We start from the raw sequence: 18,239 nt of genomic DNA, 5'->3' as shown, positions 1-18,239 counted from the left end.
TACTTTTATTGTAGTTAAGAATAACTCGCATCCTGCAGCAACTTTTAGAGTAGCATGGTGATGGTAGGATAAATGTAATTTTCCGTATTAGCTTAAAACGTTACCTGCTGCTCGAACGAAGAGACTCGCGTGAACTGCTGCGTAGTGCGTAGGGCGCTGCAAAGGAAACTCCGCCTACCACTTCTCCGGCAATTTTTTTTTAAATATAATATTTGTTTGTATTATTATTGTTAGTGGCAAGGGTGTGTGTGTGTTTCATTTATTATAATATTTATAATAATTATTATTATTATTATTATTTACAATTATCAGAAAAGGGCACAATACATTTTGAGACAAAAGGGGCAGGGGCGTGAGCCCCCCTGTGCACGCCACTGCTCCCTTATCTAGTCTCGTCCCTATGAACGCATACAGACTCTATCCTGATACTGACCTGTGCTAAAGCTTCAAAGATTCCTTACCCGAACGCTGCAATAGTATCTGTCTGCAGCCTGCAAGACTTCAAGTTACGCCCTTTCAATAAGACTTCAAGTTACGCCCTTTCAAGTTACGCCCACTTTTAGTCACGCTCCTTCAAGTTACGCCTACTTCCAAATTATCGCGAGACCAGTTAACTACCGCGAGAGTATATGCGCCTGCTTCCAAATTAACGCGAGAACAGTTAATTACCGCGAGAGTATATGCGCCTGCATCCAAATTACCGCGAGAACAGTTCCATATGCTCTCGCAAGAGATTAACAAACTTCTTCATCTTCACAATTCTTGTTTTGTCTGTATACAGTAAAGCAAGTTGCAATCTGCATTAGCGCCAATGCATTGATAAGGTATTCATAGAAACCATATTGCAATTTATTGTTTTTTTCAATTTGTCCTTGTGGAATTGGGCTTTGTCAAACTTTTTTATTTAAATATATATTTTTAAAAAAATCCATGTTGTATTGTATGCCTTATGTGTTGACAATTAATTCATTTTTGACAACACTAATAAACAGTTAAATGCACCGCTGTCAAACAAATCTTATGCTACTTTAAGACAAATTAACTACAAGCACACTCATCACAAAAACTTTTATTGAAGGGCACAATAAGGGTTTATGCGAACCCAATCTATAAATTCTGGCACTAATATGGTTATAGAAAATTAGATCGTGCCTCCAGCCGCATAAAAACAGTCCATGCTGCAGTATCCTGCAAAATCATTTTCAGAGTAGAACCCTTGAAGTTTTCCTCTTTGTCCACATCCCCAGTATCCTTCACAGTCTTTGAACATTTCATTGCATTGAATGCAACGGGAGACCAGATAGGGAATTCTGTAGGTCCTTCTAGGTCCTCTGAAAAGGAGTTCCAGTTTACCACACCTGATGACAAAAGAAGAGAAAGGTTCATGTGTAAAACATGTTCACATTTTTTTCTTTTTTTAATACGAAATTTTCCGGTAGCAGTGTCTCCTCAGTATTCATTTTATTAGTGGTGTGCCACCACAAGAAAAAAATTTAGCAATTAAAAGAAACACTTATTGCCTAAAACAAAAAGCATTAGTCTAGTGTTGATTATACTACGATGATTAAAATAATTTTATCACTAGAACCTTGACTTGAATCATAACTTAGGCCCACACATAGACAGATAAAGGAGAAATGTAGAATCGTCACTCAAAAGCACCACAGCTGCACAAAAATCACAGAGGAAACAGTCATATAGTGGTATAGAAAAGAATAAATTAGTCAACATCTAGGTACAACATGCATTTACATTTTAATAATGGCAAGTGACCACTCCAGGGGCCATCTAATGTGTTGTGTTGCTGGCGTCTGCGGGACACAGATTGAGTAGCTCAAAGTTCCAAGCGCTTTTCTTTGCCCTTGCTGCGATGTAAAAAGCGGCAAGCCGGCATGTCCAAGTTGAGTGCACCGTGATCCTGTGAGTGGGTGACTTTCACCTATAGCTCAGAGGTGCTTTACCTCTAAAAATATGGGAGGAGGGAAGAAGGAAAGAGACATAACTTACTGTCTAGCCAGCAGAAGTGTGCTTCCTTCAGAAAGGATTCCTCTCTCACTATCCTCCAGAAATGAGTGCATGTGAGAGCAAGGGTATGAAGTGCAGGATCACCATCTTGTAGCACCACAAGGATGAAGATCCTGTGCAAAATTTCCTCAGGCAGCTGTGAACAAAACATGAGTCACTACAAAATCAGTAGGCTCAATAACGGGTCTCCATCATCATCGACCAAGAAAGGGTGAAGGGTGAACATGCTTCTTAATTGGCATGTTCTGTAGCCTGCTCATTTGTGTCCTGCTAATAGCATATACTGGAGGTCTTCCAACCCTGCTCCTGGGGACCCACTGTCCTGCAAAATGCATTTCCAACCCGCTTTAGGATACCTGCATGTGATTTTCAAGCGATCCTGAAGAGGTCAGGTGTGTTTGATTAGAGTTGGAGCTAAACTCTGCAGGATAGTGGGTCCCTTGGAGCAAGGTTGAAGACCTCTGCCATATATGTAGTTATTGTTGCATCTTGGATTAAGCTACAGTATGCAAGAAGTGGCAAGCTGGCATGTCTACATGAAGTGCACATATAACTGTGATCCTGTGAGAGATACATGCCTACACAAATACATGCCTGCAAAATACCAATTCCCTCCGGAGAGTACTCGACTCTGCATGGCTCCTTCGCCTTGCATGGTTTTAAGGGGCCAGGTTCCATTAAAACAAGGGAGTGAGATGCATATTGCATAATAGCCTAGTACATGTAAAGAACAAGAAAGATAATTACTTTAGACCTGTAAAAATTTTGCCATAATTCTTACCATGGTGACCTCATTATATTTCCTCTTCCTAGGGATGCGGAAAATTGGGTCCAGACTTCCCCTGGCCATCTGTATTCCCTGCATGGTAAAGTGGGCAAACCTCCGGCCATGGCTGTATTAATAAGTAAAAGAAAAAAAGAAAAAATGACCTTGCTGCCCCAGATTACTGCTAATGATATTTCACATTTATCTTAATTTTTTAAAAGACACTGGTACCCTTCAATCTCAAGATTCTCCACCAACATTGTGCACCACCACCTCCTTAAGCACGGCATGTCATGCTGAAGAAGAGAACGGGTACAATACATTTACAGTTCAAGTTGCAAGTTAATTTTGAGGCCCAACTCAATTTTCCAGTCCGAAAGGACTTAACAGGCCCACTTTATATAAGGCAAAAAAGGACGACAATCCCTGACTTAAACCCTCATAGAAGTAAGAAAATAAAAACTCTCCCAATAAACCCCAAAGGTAAAAAGGGAATAAATATCAGGAAGGACCACAGAGGACTTCCTGGACAAATATCAAAAAACAAATTCCACATATTATAGCCATATCTATGAGCATTGAAGTTATACTTACAATTGTGAAATCAAATGGAGCCTCCATGACAGCATACCAGGAGTACTGAAAATATAGCAAAGTTGTGTTTGTACTAAAGTTGTAATTCTTTTTTTGGGTGCATGTGAATTCAGCAAGCTGAATGAAAAGAAAAAGAGAGAATCCTCTTTAACAACAGTATGATTTCCATTACATTAACAAAAACTGCTTTAGGTGGAACTGAGGAGAAGGGAATAAACTAAAGCTGCGTCAGAGAGCGCTGACACGGTGCTGCCACCATTTGGGCCTTATTCCATTTACACAAGTCCAATGCCAGTAAAGGAAAGAAAAAAGCTGCATGTGTGAAATGGGCTAGACACCATTAATGGCCATTTTGTGAAAGATCATGAATTAAATTTATATTTTACAGGAAAACTGTTCACTCACCATCATCATGAAGATTCCACAGTCAATGCCGAATTGTTGTTGAGGGAGCCCCTGTTTAAAATAAATAAAAAATAAACATGTTTAATAAACAGCACACTACAAAAGCTTAAAGATTTAGCGATGTGTGTTAGGGCCTGTCCCAATACCTCCCCTTACCCTAGATTTCTGCCCTAACCCTTGTTTTTGCGCGTTCTCGTGTAGGGGTAGGGTGTCCCAATACTCTAAACAGCAAGGGGGAGTGCTATTCTCCCCTTAAAATCATCCCTCAAAACATAGTGCGGTCCGATGCAGGCTTAAAACGAAGTGGAAGATGAAATTACCCAGGATACCTTGCGGACTCAGCAAGCTAAATGTTTTTAAACAAGATGGCGGACACCGCTGGAAAGGAAGAATTGAAGTATATTTTCAAAAATAAGCATGTTAAAATTTCTAAATATGTTGGAATATGTTAGTTTGATGCACATCCAATGGACTGTTAAGTTTTGAACACTAATGTTAGAAAATATTTCACAAAGCTATCTATCCAACGATGTTCATGATATCTGCCGAGTGCTTCGAGAGAGTCTGCACATCAAATATACATCTGATCTGGTTCATCTAATTTTATTTTCGTTTTTGGATTCCAAGGATTATAAAAAGAAGATGTGAGGTAAAACTATTAAAAACTAGCCGCGTTCGTCTAACGTTAGTGCTTCATCTTTTTCTTCACAGCACGCTGAGAAATGACAGCGCGCTGTGAAGAAAAAGATGAAGCTCTCCCTAACGTTAAACCCAAACTGCACTGAGCACAATCAGTGATTGTTGTAAAATTGCTAATTCTAAATTGCGTGAGGTGTTTGACTGTAAAAAGTGCTATTATAAGCACAATGATCTGCGAACGTTGACCCTGTTCCCATGGCGGCGAGCGCTCGGAAACGGACTGCAACTAGACAAGCGAACTATATTTTGGGTTTCATGTGCCCGTCTAAACGATTAAATACAGACAAAAATATGGCGAATGCGTCTTCTATGTTCCACATGTCTCTGTTGATTCATCAGACGTAGATAAACGAACACAGGCCACACAAGAGCTGGAACCGGCATTTTCTGAATGAAAATAGTATTAGACACGTTGACGCTGCGCGTGACGTAGTGAGGTTTACCGCGCTAATTTGCATATAGTGGTGTCCCATTTCATAGGGAAAGATCTTCAACTCCACTTCCCTTGTTGAGGGGACTTTAATTTCGAGGGCACTCAAAACCAAGTGGAAGTTTTAAGGGGGGAGAAATGGGACAGGGCCTTACTGTGGAAGGGTCTAAGTGTAAAATGAGAAATAGTTAAAGTAGTAATAGCCCAAGTTGGGACAAATCAATAACTCATAAAAAAAAAGAAGTGATAAGCAGACAAATGGCCTTTGCAAATGATATCATACCTCAACATCCAGGCCTGTTAATTCCGTCAATGGTCCAGGGACAATGTGATGTGCAACAGACCTGATAAAAACAAAAATGGCATCAATAACTTTTAGAAGTACTGGAGCACACACACACAAAAGTTCTGTTGAGGAACACATTGTTTTTGAGCTACAGAACATGTTAGTCTGAGGAACACGACAGGCAAACAGCAGTAGTTCAAACAATCTGAGCAAGTCTTGTGAACACGACTAACATCATTGCAAAAAGTTTGAGCAAGTCTGAGGAACACAACTTCCAGCAAACATCTTCCTTTAGAAACCTTCAGATGTTTCGATAAGGTCCGTGTGCAAAGCCTTGTCCCATGACTGAATATTGGGCATCCAGGAACAAAACCACTCTTTTAAGTGGTTTAATAACCTACAGGGAAAATAGTCTTGGAAATGAGTCAACAAGTCTTTACCATTACGCCACAGATAAAGTCATTTGCAGCCAGGATTACAAAAGACTAAAAAGAAAGGAGGGCCTACAACTTAAATGTGTTAGCTTTTTTCAGTATGAATCCTTTCCATGAGTGTGCTTTTGCAATAAATACTAAAAATGCACTTACACACAGCAGAAAGTGCCCTGGGGTCCATAGGGGGAAAATCAGAGCATCTTTCTTTTGGGGGTCCGACTTAAAGGAAGAAAATATTGCAAAAACTTAGCTCTAACTTTTAACTCTTATTTTATACATTATTTATTATCTTTATTTTTTATTAAATTTGAAATGACATTTGAAGCTCCTTTTTTCATTTTCTCCATGTTGTATGACCTTAAAGTGTTTTTATCTTGTTGTGTGTTGCAACTATGTTTTGAAAAGTATTGTATAAGATATAAGGGTTATCACTATTAGTTAAATGTATTGTGGGTACTTACTGGAAGACAGAGGAAAGGGTCACAGGATAAGGGCAAGAGCCATGTTGGTGGAATATGGAGATCCACAATGTAAACATCTTTCCCCTGTAGAAGATATCTCTATCAATAATTACAGACAGTAATTGTAATTCAATTTGTCACAAATATCTGTATAAAATGACAGACACACCTGATGCTGAAATATTTCCTTGATAAGCCTAAAGCAAGCATTTCCCACCTGCAAATACAACACTTTTAATCCTAATTCCAGAAAAAGTGCAATTACTTCAAAAATAAAACAAAAATATTTCCCCACCATTGAATCCATTTCCCTTCTCAGTCCCAGGGATACAAAGTTCTCTCTTGTGAGGCACGTCTGACCATCTTTTACAATCATTTCATTCATTGGTCTGTCCTCATCGAGTACATAATTCACCTACACATTACACATATTACAAAGAAATAAAAGCAGTGTCAAAAAAACAAAAACACTCCAGGCCAGGGATTGAAGCAAAATAATATTTGTGAGCCTGAACAGTTATCCTGGAGGATGTGTGTAAAATGTAATGTATTATTACATGAATTTAAAACTGCTCTATGTCTGAAATCAGGAGCCTGGTAACTTTAAGCTCTGACACTTAAAGAATTGTAACAACACACAAAATGAAAACGACATGTAACCCCTATCCACCAACCATTTACACTAAGCCAGCGTTTTCTGATAGGGACCTGAGTTCTTTTATTTATAATGATCTTTTAACCCTGTCTTCTACTATCGATTAACCTCCAAGGAATCACTTTATGCGGGCAGTCTATTTACTTATAGAGCATATGTTGCTTCTATATTACTTTTAAACTGCAAAAACACACACACCCTCACGAATAGACGTTTAACCAATAAGAATTGTATTAAATGTCAATGAAATTGAAACTTTGTATTTAAATGAAATGAAATAGATCAAGAATATGAATTTGACAATGTAAATGAAAACAAAAACAAATAAAATATGTCAAAACAACCCTCTGATTGTATTACTTTTTAACAGTAGCTAAACACCTTTTTCACTGTATCACACCAGGATTTTCGATTTCGAGTCACTTTCTGAATGTATTTAACTCACTAAAGTTAACCATATAGGCATACATTTTCTCTAATTTCTGTTTAACTTTAAATTATAGGCCTACTATCAAATTAACTTATAACACTGTATGCCTATTATAAGCTTTACTAACCTTTTAAGCTTTTCAAATATGCAAAAATACACTCAAAACAAAGGGAAAAAACAATCACAGAATCATTAGTGCACTCTAATGTTTACACACATCACCCCCTCCCGTTGCAGGCCTGATTCGGAGCTTGAGTGCGTAGTGGCCGAGAAAACGAAACTGGCCCCTTCACTCAAAAGAGCAAACAAAAAGATTGGTTAGCTTGTTACCTCAATCTGGTTGCTAGTGTGCGTTGAACCACATTCGTCACATTGAAATGGCCCTGAGTCCCGTGTCGCAATCTCCGTGCACAACAGATGCGGTGGTTGTTTGCGCGTCGAATTCTCAAAGTTACTTAACAATGCTCACAGTCCTTTTCATCCCGGGAAACGAAAGTCTGCACATTTATCCTGAATCTCCGCTCGGTTTAAGCAGATAACAACAACAGTTTCAGTCCAGAAAACAATCACATGCACAGCGTTCAACTCTGGCCGAGCCAAACATACAGCGTCTACAAACTTACATGAAACAGTCCGATGTCCTCACGATCCACTTCCTTCGCGAAGAAATACGAGCAGTACTCCTCATTACAGGAAAGATTCTCGTTTTTCCATCACTCAAAGCATCACTCCAATCATGTCCTTTTCTCCCTCGACTTTCTCTCGTTTCCCCTCTCGAACTTTCTCCCCTCTCGCACTTTTTTCCCCTCTCCCCATCTCATTGGCTCACCAACTTGTCAGTCTCTTGATCGACCAATGCACATCAATTCACAACCCAAAATGATGTTAGACACGTTTTTCGCATGTACCCCACAACCAAACTCTAATATAAAAATGAAAAAAACAATACATATTAAACATTAAACATTTCGAATTACAAAAAATAAAATAAACATTTTATCAACCTTTCACCCTCAGTAAATATAGAGAAATGACAAATACATACATCAGGGTTACACTCTCCCCCTTCAAATGGTCTTCATGCCCTCATAAGACCAGGCTTAAATGTAGGCTCATTTATATTGAGAGGGGACAGGTACACATTTACATCCTGTGTCAAATGAATTACCATCTCTGGTTTCGTAACTTATCCGAATGACAAGCCCACGATGTACTAAGGTAATAGGTCGGTTTGTAGGTACTCCTGGCACATCATAACTGAGTCGAATGACGGGTTCTACCCTACGTCTGAGTCTATAAGTATGCCTACTTTCTTCAGCTTTACCGGAGTCATAAGAAACGGGATTGTTTCCCCCTTCAGACCCCGACTCCACTGCTTCAGCTACGGCAGACTCAGCATTGTCCCCCACCATTTCATCAGATACAACAGGTGGTTCTTCAACATCACTTTGTTCACTGACCGATAAAATATCTTCCGCCAACACTACAGGCTTGCTATCACCCTGTCCCGGCTCTTTTCTGAGGGAATCCAGTAACTCTTGGCAAATTTCTGACTCACCATAATATATTTCATCCTCCGAACTAGATAAGCTGGCTGAAAAATCTACAGAGACACGAGGCAACTGAGCAGCCTCTGTTCTTGATGCTTTTCTAGATTCTCTCCTTGCTCGTTCAGCCCTCGTCACCGGTTTACGAGAGACACTTTCTTTCTCAACAGAGTTACCAAATCGAACAAACTCTCCGATTGGCAGCAAATGATCTCTGTGCAACGTTCTCTCTCGCCCACATCCATTTTCAGGTTTCACACGATATACAGGCAAATTGGGCAATTGTTCCACAACAAGGTGCGGAACGGAACACCACTTATCTTGAAGTTTGTGTTTCCCCTTGAGCCCCAAATTTCTAACCAACACTCTGTCTCCTTTAACTAAGACCTGGTGCCGAACTCTACGATCATAGTAGGTTTTGTTTTTTTGATGGTTTCTCAATGCTGCAGCAGAGGCAAGTTCGTAGGCCTCCTGCAGATCAGTCTTCAACTTTTGAACATACTGCGTGTGGGTAGTATTTTCCTTCCCATAGGGAAAAAGTCCAAAGCAAACATCAATGGGCAATCTAGCCTCTCGCCCAAATAATAAAAAATAGGGCGAGTAACCCGTTGCCTCATTGAAAGTACAATTGTACGCATGTACCAGTGAGCTAACATATTGGCTCCACCTTTGTCTCTTTGCTGACTCCAGAGTGCCCAGCATTGACAAAAGCGTCCTGTTGAAACGCTCCGGCTGAGGGTCACCCTGAGGATGGTAGGGCGTGGTCCTGGACTTTCGGATGCCTAGCATTCTGAGAAACTCTTGAATCAGTTGGCACTCAAAATCTCGCCCCTGGTCAGAGTGTACCCGTGCGGGTAGACCATAGTGGACAAAAAATTCCTCAAAAAGAACCTTTGCCACAGTTGTCGCTTTTTGATCCCTTGTTGGATAAGCCTGAGCGTAACGGGTATAATGATCGGTAATTACCAAGACGTTTGCAAATCCCTTGCTGTCAGGCTCTAGGGACAAAAAGTCTATACAGACTAAATCAAGGGGCCCTCTACTGGTAAGCTGATTCAACGGTGCAGCCTTCTGTGGGATAGTCTTGCGAGCAATGCATCTACCACAGTTTTTCACGTAAGACTCAATGTCGCTACCCATTTTTGGCCAGTAAAACCTGTCCTTAATCAATTCCGTGGTCTTGTCAATACCTAAATGACCTGCCTCATCATGAAGAGACCTTAGAACTGTCAGGCGCTACACTTCAGGCAAGACTAACTGTGTACGTTCTTCACCCTTATCTGTCTGCGTTACGCGATACAAAACATCATCAAAAAGGCGTAATTTTTGTCTCTGTCGCTGAAGTAGTGTAACAGCTGGGTTATCTCCTTTCACAGTAGGCATTACATTACCGGTGTCTAGTTCCCTCTTCACAACTCCAATTACACAGTCAGTATCCTGAGCCTCCTTTAAGTCATCCAAGGATAAAAGTTCCAAGGACTCACCACCTAACTGTACAGGACAAATGAATGCCACCGGGAGACCATCAGGATGAACCCCTAACTGATCAGCAAACCTGTGAGGAGTACTGGAAGGAACGTCAACTTGAGCGAGTTTGCATACAGCTTTGACACCAGATGGCGTGATCTCAGTCCACTTAATGGGAGCTAGGTCATCGTGCGGATAGCGGGACAATAGATCAGCATCCGTATTAGTGATCGACCGATGTATCGGTTTGCCGATATTTTTCCCGATATTTAAGCATTTTCCCATAATCGGGAATCGGTTTTGTAATATCGGATTTTCCGATAAACGGCGCCATCTTGTGGCCGTTTTGAGAATTCCGCCATTGCAGCCCGCGTCTGAGGAGATCAGTCAATAACAACTCTGTGCATAGGTAAAGTATATGTTCTACTTGCTTTGCTTTAATTATTCAACTTTATTTAACATAACAGACATGCATGCAGAAATGAGATTTGAGACATAAATGCCTGATATAGTTTATTTATGCAGCTTGGTTCTAAAAAATTGAGACGAACTCATTGAGCCACGTAGCGTAATCCGTCATGTCCTTCCCCAATAAAGACGTAACTTTACATGAATTAAATAAAACAGACATGAATGAGTGCATGTTGAAAATAAAAGCGCTGAATTTAATTCTCTATCTGTTGTATTTGCTCACCATTAGTCTCGAAAAAAAAGTTCGTTCATATTGCTGAGCACTCACTGGGTTGATGATCAGGAATGCTCAAGCACGGTCACTGAATGAAACTTTTGACAAGATTATCTTGTTTAAACACCCTAGATTATATTATCATTTACTACATAGCAATTATTTCGCTAATACACATCCAAATATACCGCTTTGTGGAAATTAATTATTTATTACCTGCACGCGCGATCGCGGTTGAGTAACGTATAGCCTATAGTTATGTGTAAATGCATCTAAACAGCACTTTGTCATAAAGCATTTCATGATCTAGACCGACAAAAATATTAATAATAATTAATAACATACTAGTTGGAAAATACAATGATGTATATGCTGTTTTATTTGTTACTTTCCTGATGTTATAGGCTATTCCAGCTAATATTATGCAGTGAATTAATATTACCCAGTGAATTATTCCTCACTCTTAGTTTAAACCTATTAAACGGCACATAAACCTTCTAAAACTGTTTAAAATGAATTACATTTCTGCAAAGGTGATATGACTCCCCTGTCAATTATTTTTTCCATATGAAAACATTAGACTTTTAACATTTATTTTGCCTATTGTTAACATTGTTGCTGCTGATGCTTATAAATGATATGTATAATTTAGATATAAATTATATAATGCAATAATATAAATGTTTTTATTGTAATTTGATTAGTTTACCATTTATGAAAACAAATAAACATATCCAAATATGTTAGAATAGTTTTTGTGCTTTATTTTTTTACCTCATCAAAGCTTTTATTTTTAAACAAAGACACTTAGTAACAGTGCACTTTATTTTTTAGACTCAGACCCCTCTATTTATTTGTGTATAAATATAAAGGTTTTTTTTTTTGTATGCAAGGAGGGAGTGATTGTTATAAATAAAATGGTTTGTTCAGTTCATTTGTGTTGTAATAATTGTGCCAAAAACAGAAGTATAACAGTAAATAAATATCGGTTCTGCATATCGGTTATCGGGCACATACACATGCAAATAATCTGTATCGGTATCGGTTATAAAAAATCAATATCGGTCGATCACTAATCCGTATTAATGCGACCTGGCTTATACTGAATGGTAAACTCATAGATGGCGAGAGCGGCCAACCAACGGTGTCCGGTGGCGTTCAGTTTAGCACTGCTCAGCACGTAAGTGAGAGGATTGTTGTCGGTACGGACAGTAAACCGTGCCCCATACAAATAATCATGAAACTTATCGACCACAGCCCATTTAAGGGCAAGGAATTCAAGCTGATGGATGGTGTAGCGCTGTTCTGATTCACTCAACTTACGGCTGGCGTACGCGACTGGACGCAACCCGTCCGGGTTTTCTTGATTAAGGACCGCTCCAAGACCATTCATGCTTGCATCTACATGCAAGATGTATGGCCTGGACGGATCTGCAAAGGCCAAAACTGGTGCATGGGTCAATCGGTAAATAATTTCCCTAAACGCCTCTGTACATTCGGGAGTCCAGCGATCTCCAAAGGGTTCTGACTCTTTGAAGTACCCCTGAGCACCAGCAGCCTTAGACTTTGTTTTCCCCTTACCGGCAGGTGGAAACCCTTTCGTTAAGTCAGTGAGTGGTCGCACTACGGAGGAGTAACCCTTTATGAACCGGCGGTAATAACCGCAAAAACCCAGAAAGGACCGCAGCGATTTCAGATCATACGGTTGCTTCCATTTCGCCACTGCCTCGATTTTTGCAGGGTCGGCCGCAATACCCTCTGCAGACACCATATGACCAACATATTTAACCTCAGGCTGGCAAAATTGACATTTGTCAATAGAGACTTTTAAACCGCATTCTTCCAACCGATCCAGAACTTTGAGCAGACGCTCTTCATGTTGCTCTAAAGTTCGTCCAAAGACGATGATATCATCAAGATAGACGATGGCTTCGAGGAGGTGCATGTCCCCAACGGCCCTCTCCATCAGCCGCTGGAATGTGGCTGGGGCTCCAGTTATTCCTTGGGGCATGCGTTCAAATTGGAAAAACCCCAAAGGGCAGATGAATGCGGTTTTCTCTTTATCCTCCTCTGCCATCTCTATCTGATAATATCCGCTTCGGAGGTCCAGGACAGAAAACCATTGGCTACCAGCTAGGCAGTCCAATGCGTCATCTATCCTGGGGGTTGTATACTGGTCGGGTATGGTGCGACTATTTAGAGTGCGGTAGTCCACACACATTCTCACATCGCCATTCTTCTTCCTAGCAATGACGATCGGGGATGCATATGGGCTCCGCGACTCTTTAATAATTCCGGCGGTCATCAAATTTTTTAAATGCCGACGAACGTCTTCAACATCTGCAGGGGCGATACGCCGGGACCGCTCACGGAAAGGGGTGTCTTCCCTCAGCCGAATATTGTGTTTGACTCCTTGCGCTAACCCCACATCAATATCAGATAGGGAAAACACATTCACTCTTTCTGATAATTTATGTCTGAGTCGATCTTTCCATGTCTGAGGCACAGGGGAGTTACCAAAATCAAACAATTCTGGATCAAGTATTTGATGGTCCTTTGTTACCGCACGTGCGTCTCTCACTGTGTCTGTGGCATAAACTCTGGCTATCACTGTCCCGTTTGGTATAAGCTTTACCTTAAAAGTGTCATTGCGCACCAAGACTCTGAGTTGGTTCGCCTCCATAGCCGAAAAGGGAACCACCACCGGAGGAACTAACACTCCAGCAGGAAGAACATCATCTTCAGGACCCTCTACAAGGTAAATATCTTTCTCCAGAGGAGACTGACAGTCCATGTGACCCACCACACATGTCTCAGTCTGTGGAGGGAGTGTAAGAGGACTTTCACCCGCCCACTTCACCTCACCCACCGGCTTTCCTTCAGGAGCAGCAATTTTACTTGAAGGGACTAACCTATCTGTTATCCACTGAGACTGTATCCTCATAACATGAGAGGTATTGGGCCCTGAACTCCCAGTACAAATGTCAACTAATCTTTGGAAAAAGCTGGCATTGGTCCCCACAATCACTGGCGTTTGGTCAGGCCCGACTGGATCCGGACACACCAATGCAAGTACTGAAATTACCTCAGATGAGCCCATCACAGCCTGTGGGAATTCCATGTCTACCACAATATACCCTCGGTAAGGATAGCTGGATGAACTCAAACCCCAGATAGCTAAACCATCCAAGTGATTTAAGGGTACTTGGGGTAGATGACGTAAGTACCACTTCTCAAAGACAATGGTTACCTGTGACCCACTATCTAACAAAGCTAAACAAGGCTGTCCATTAACCTTGACCTCAACTGTGGATGATGGCCCTACTAAACCAGCTGGTACTAGACTAGGCTCAGGAACCTCAATTTGGCTTTTCTTGGAGAAACAATCACTCTTCCCTACATCAGTATCTCTCTGTCCTGAAGCGAGTTTTTTCTCTTTAGATTTGCGAAGTAATTGAAGCAGTTTCTGAATAACTAAAGCAGAATTTGCCGCATGTTCACATTTGCTGGCGATGTGGCCATCTCCTCCACAATTGTAACAGAAAAAGCCGTCACTGCTTTTCCCTGTCGATCTTATTGGAGCAACGGGACCACGGCTTGCAAGGAACTCTGGAGTATTCGGACTACTCACCCCTACACTAAGCACAGACAATTGTTTCTGGAGTTGTTCTACTTGAGCTTTTAGGGCTAGAACCTCTGCATTTAGCGGGTTGTCTGAGGGCCTTACCTCAGTTTTACTCTTAACATCATCCCTCTCTGAGGGCCGCGACAGACTTGTGCTGCCCAGTTGGAGTCTTAACTCTTTAGCATCTACTTTCAAGTTGTCTCGATTTGACAGGGAGCCTTTTACTCTATCTTTTGCTGTCTTATCTTTCACACTGACACCAAGCTTACGTCTGGCAGCTTCGTTTTCTTCTTCTCGAATCTCATTGAGGAGTTTAAGAAACGTGGGTATATTTTCTTTCCGTTCATGCAGCCGCAATTTCAATAGCATCAAATCTGATTCAATCGCACCCCTTAACAACTGTTCTACACGGGCACGATCAGCTCTCTGAGGAGTTAACCCTCCCCGTTTGATCACTAACGTTAGCGATCTTTCTTGTCTACGAAGAAACTCAGACAAGGCCTCTCCAGGCTCTTGTCGAAGCAAACGGAAAGCAAAATATAAGTCCTCACCCGACTCTGAGGTACTAAAAGCACTCTCCAAAGCTTCAATATACTCAAGTGCTGTAGCATCTGTGTTGTTGACTCTTACTGCCTTTACCACCTCTAAGGCTGGCCCTTTAAGACTTTCCACAATACGTTTACGCTTCTCCTTGGCGGAGCAGTCTGACTCAGAAATCATCAATCTAGCTTGCTCAAGCCAATTCTCACTATTCTCTTCACCTACTGGAGTAGGCTCAAGACCAGAAAATATGCGTAAGCGACGGTAGGCTTGACCATCGCTAGTAGGCTTAGTTTTCTCCAATAAATCCCCAATGGCACGAATGATCGTCTCAGGTGATGTAACATTTGAAGCCAAGGGGTTTATCAGGCTTTGAAGGTCAGTAATGCTTTTGCCCTCCCTATTTAGAAACTGAGTTAATCTGTCGGAAAATCATTCACATTAGAATCCTCATCTTTTAACACAACAACTTCCCAGGTCTCCCCAGAGGATGTTAACACTTCAGACGGTACCTGAGTAGGGCAGATTTTCTCTCTGCATTCACACAACACCAAAAGTTTCTCAGGAACTGTGCCTTCTTTGGTTGCACGAGCCCGTACTCGACCAAAGACTTTGACCGTTTGCACCGTTTCTTCGATAAATGCAATATCGGTGTCAGCTGGCACACCAACAAGCAAAATAGCATGTTGGGGATCGATTTTCTCAGTTGCGGACCAGCTGCAAAGTTCTCGTGAAAGATCGTTTTCTAACATTTTCCTTTTACCTTCGGTTTGGAAGACAAGAGATCCCAGCGGTGCCTCCATTATGTAACCCCTATCCACCAACCATTTACACTAAGCCAGCGTTTTCTGATAGGGACCTGAGTTCTTTTATTTATAATGATCTTTTAACCCTGTCTTCTACTATCGATTAACCTCCAAGGAATCACTTTATGCGGGCAGTCTATTTACTTATAGAGCATATGTTGCTTCTATATTACTTTTAAACTGCAAAAACACACACACCCTCACGAATAGACGTTTAACCAATAAGAATTGTATTAAATGTCAATGAAATTGAAACTTTGTATTTAAATGAAATGAAATAGATCAAGAATATGAATTTGACAATGTAAATGAAAACAAAAACAAATAAAATATGTCAAAACAACCCTCTGAATGTATTACTTTTTAACAGTAGCTAAACACCTTTTTCACTGTATCACACCAGGATTTTCGATTTCGAGTCACTTTCTGAATGTATTTAACTCACTAAAGTTAACCATATAGGCATACATTTTCTCTAATTTCTGTTTAACTTTAAATTATAGGCCTACTATCAAATTAACTTATAACACTGTATGCCTATTATAAGCTTTACTAACCTTTTAAGCTTTTCAAATATGCAAAAATACACTCAAAACAAAGGGAAAAAACAATCACAGAATCATTAGTGCACTCTAATGTTTACACACATCACCCCCTCCCGTTGCAGGCCTGATTCGGAGCTTGAGTGCGTAGTGGCCGAGAAAACGAAACTGGCCCCTTCACTCAAAAGAGCAAACAAAAAGATTGGTTAGCTTGTTACCTCAATCTGGTTGCTAGTGTGCGTTGAACCACATTCGTCACATTGAAATGGCCCTGAGTCCCGTGTCGCAATCTCCGTGCACAACAGATGCGGTGGTTGTTTGCGCGTCGAATTCTCAAAGTTACTTAACAATGCTCACAGTCCTTTTCATCCCGGGAAACGAAAGTCTGCACATTTATCCTGAATCTCCGCTCGGTTTAAGCAGATAACAACAACAGTTTCAGTCCAGAAAACAATCACATGCACAGCGTTCAACTCTGGCCGAGCCAAACATACAGCGTCTGCAAACTTACATGAAACAGTCCGATGTCCTCACGATCCACTTCCTTCGCGAAGAAATACGAGCAGTACTCCTCATTACAGGAAAGATTCTCGTTTTTCCATCACTCAAAGCATCACTCCAATCATGTCCTTTTCTCCCTCGACTTTCTCTCGTTTCCCCTCTCGAACTTTCTCCCCTCTCGCACTTTTTTCCCCTCTCCCCATCTCATTGGCTCACCAACTTGTCAGTCTCTTGATCGACCAATGCACATCAATTCACAACCCAAAATGATGTTAGACACGTTTTTCGCATGTACCCCACAACCAAACTCTAATATAAAAATGAAAAAAACAATACATATTAAACATTAAACATTTCGAATTACAAAAAATAAAATAAACATTTTATCATCCTTTCACCCTCAGTAAATATAGAGAAATGACAAATACATACATCAGGGTTACAGACAACACAATAACATAAATGTGAAAAGAAATTGTGATAAAGCAATGCAGCCACATACCAACTGCTCTTGACGGGGATGATGCAGTCCTAGTGTCCATGAGGCACGACAGGGCCTGAGGTTTGATGTCATAGTCAGAGCCTCACACTGCTCCCCACAGTGGCCTGCCATGTACAACATGTACACTGCACTGCAAGACAATGACAGTTCTAAGCATTGACCGTGATAAGAAATTTAAAAAATAATATTTTGGATTATGTAGGCCAACAGACATTTAAACAATGTTATCCTTCTGTGATTTTTTGTTGAACGATAGTTGCCTAGATGCAGACATTTGTATGTATCCTTGTTAATTTAAGTGCTAGTTGTACAAAAACAGATATTTTATGTAAATGTGTCAAAATAAGGAAATCAAAGTATAATTACCCAAAGTGGCTTTTCCATGTGCGTCAAGGGTGACATCTCCATGAGAAACTCGTTTAAAGTCCTCCACTGCCTGCTGGTTAACTTTCTCATTGTGGTGATGTAAAATGTTACGCATGAGGAAGATGTGGCTAGCTGGGGAGAGAGAGTTCATGAAGTAGTTGTTCTTTCGCATGCCGGAGAACAGCTGCTCTGCTGTCTGGGAGTTGACCCACCCTCATAGCTCAGGCACAAGTTCAATTAATCTCAGAGCATCCTTTTCATCTCTTGTGTTGTACTGATGAAAAGTGTCATACAATGCATAATGTTCTGCAGAACCAGTTGCAGGATGGCCATTAAGATCAGGTGGGTCTTTTTTTAACTGCAACCATGGCAAATTCTTTTTCAGTTCCCCTCTCTTTGCAGATGCAATATTCTCAAAGTAACATATCAGCATAATCGCGTGGGCTTTCAGCTCTTAAGTTGAATTTGACCGA

At 40.8% G+C, this 18,239-nt stretch overlaps 1 protein-coding gene across 2 annotated transcripts; it reads right to left on the bottom strand.

Annotated features, from left to right (window-relative positions):
- Positions 1-1,053: 1,053 nt before the first annotated feature.
- Positions 1,054-18,163, bottom strand: LOC143715348 (uncharacterized). Of its 2 annotated transcripts, XM_077207081.1 has the most exons (13): positions 17,767-18,163; positions 17,401-17,530; positions 16,616-17,207; positions 6,396-6,515; positions 6,270-6,317; positions 6,101-6,184; positions 5,203-5,263; positions 3,791-3,841; positions 3,386-3,430; positions 3,023-3,087; positions 2,807-2,918; positions 2,008-2,161; positions 1,054-1,358 (listed from the first exon to the last, which is right to left on the bottom strand). In XM_077207081.1, the coding sequence occupies exons 5-13, from the start codon at positions 6,308-6,310 to the stop codon at positions 1,132-1,134; spliced, it is 840 nt and encodes a 279-aa protein (XP_077063196.1). In that variant the 5' UTR covers positions 6,311-6,317; positions 6,396-6,515; positions 16,616-17,207; positions 17,401-17,530; positions 17,767-18,163; the 3' UTR covers positions 1,054-1,131. The 2 variants fall into 2 exon arrangements, with proteins under 2 accessions (XP_077063196.1, XP_077063195.1); XM_077207080.1 differs by lacking the exons at positions 16,616-17,207; positions 17,401-17,530; positions 17,767-18,163 and adding an exon at positions 7,809-7,992.
- Between the last annotated feature and the right edge of the window lie 76 nt (positions 18,164-18,239).

This window comes from Siphateles boraxobius, unplaced genomic scaffold (assembly GCF_051911475.1).
Source record: "Siphateles boraxobius isolate OS27281-9 unplaced genomic scaffold, OSU_SipBor_1 6, whole genome shotgun sequence".
In the NCBI taxonomy this organism is placed as follows: Eukaryota; Metazoa; Chordata; class Actinopteri; order Cypriniformes; family Leuciscidae; genus Siphateles; species Siphateles boraxobius.
The sequence above is the reverse complement of the archived record's forward strand: the minus strand, read 5'-3'. Positions and strand labels throughout refer to the sequence as shown.

What these genes read in the sequence shown, in the direction of transcription:
- LOC143715348 (XM_077207081.1), bottom strand. Translation starts at nt 6,310, where the DNA reads ATGCTTGCTTTAGGCTTATCAAGGAAATATTTCAGCATCAG. An exon ending in CTCCATTTGATTTCACAATT is followed by an intron (nt 3,088 to 3,385) that starts GTAAGTATAACT and finishes TCTCTTCTTCAG; the next exon opens with CATGACATGCCGTGCTTAAG. An exon ending in AATATAATGAGGTCACCATG is followed by an intron (nt 2,162 to 2,806) that starts GTAAGAATTATG and finishes TTTTGTTCACAG; the next exon opens with CTGCCTGAGGAAATTTTGCA.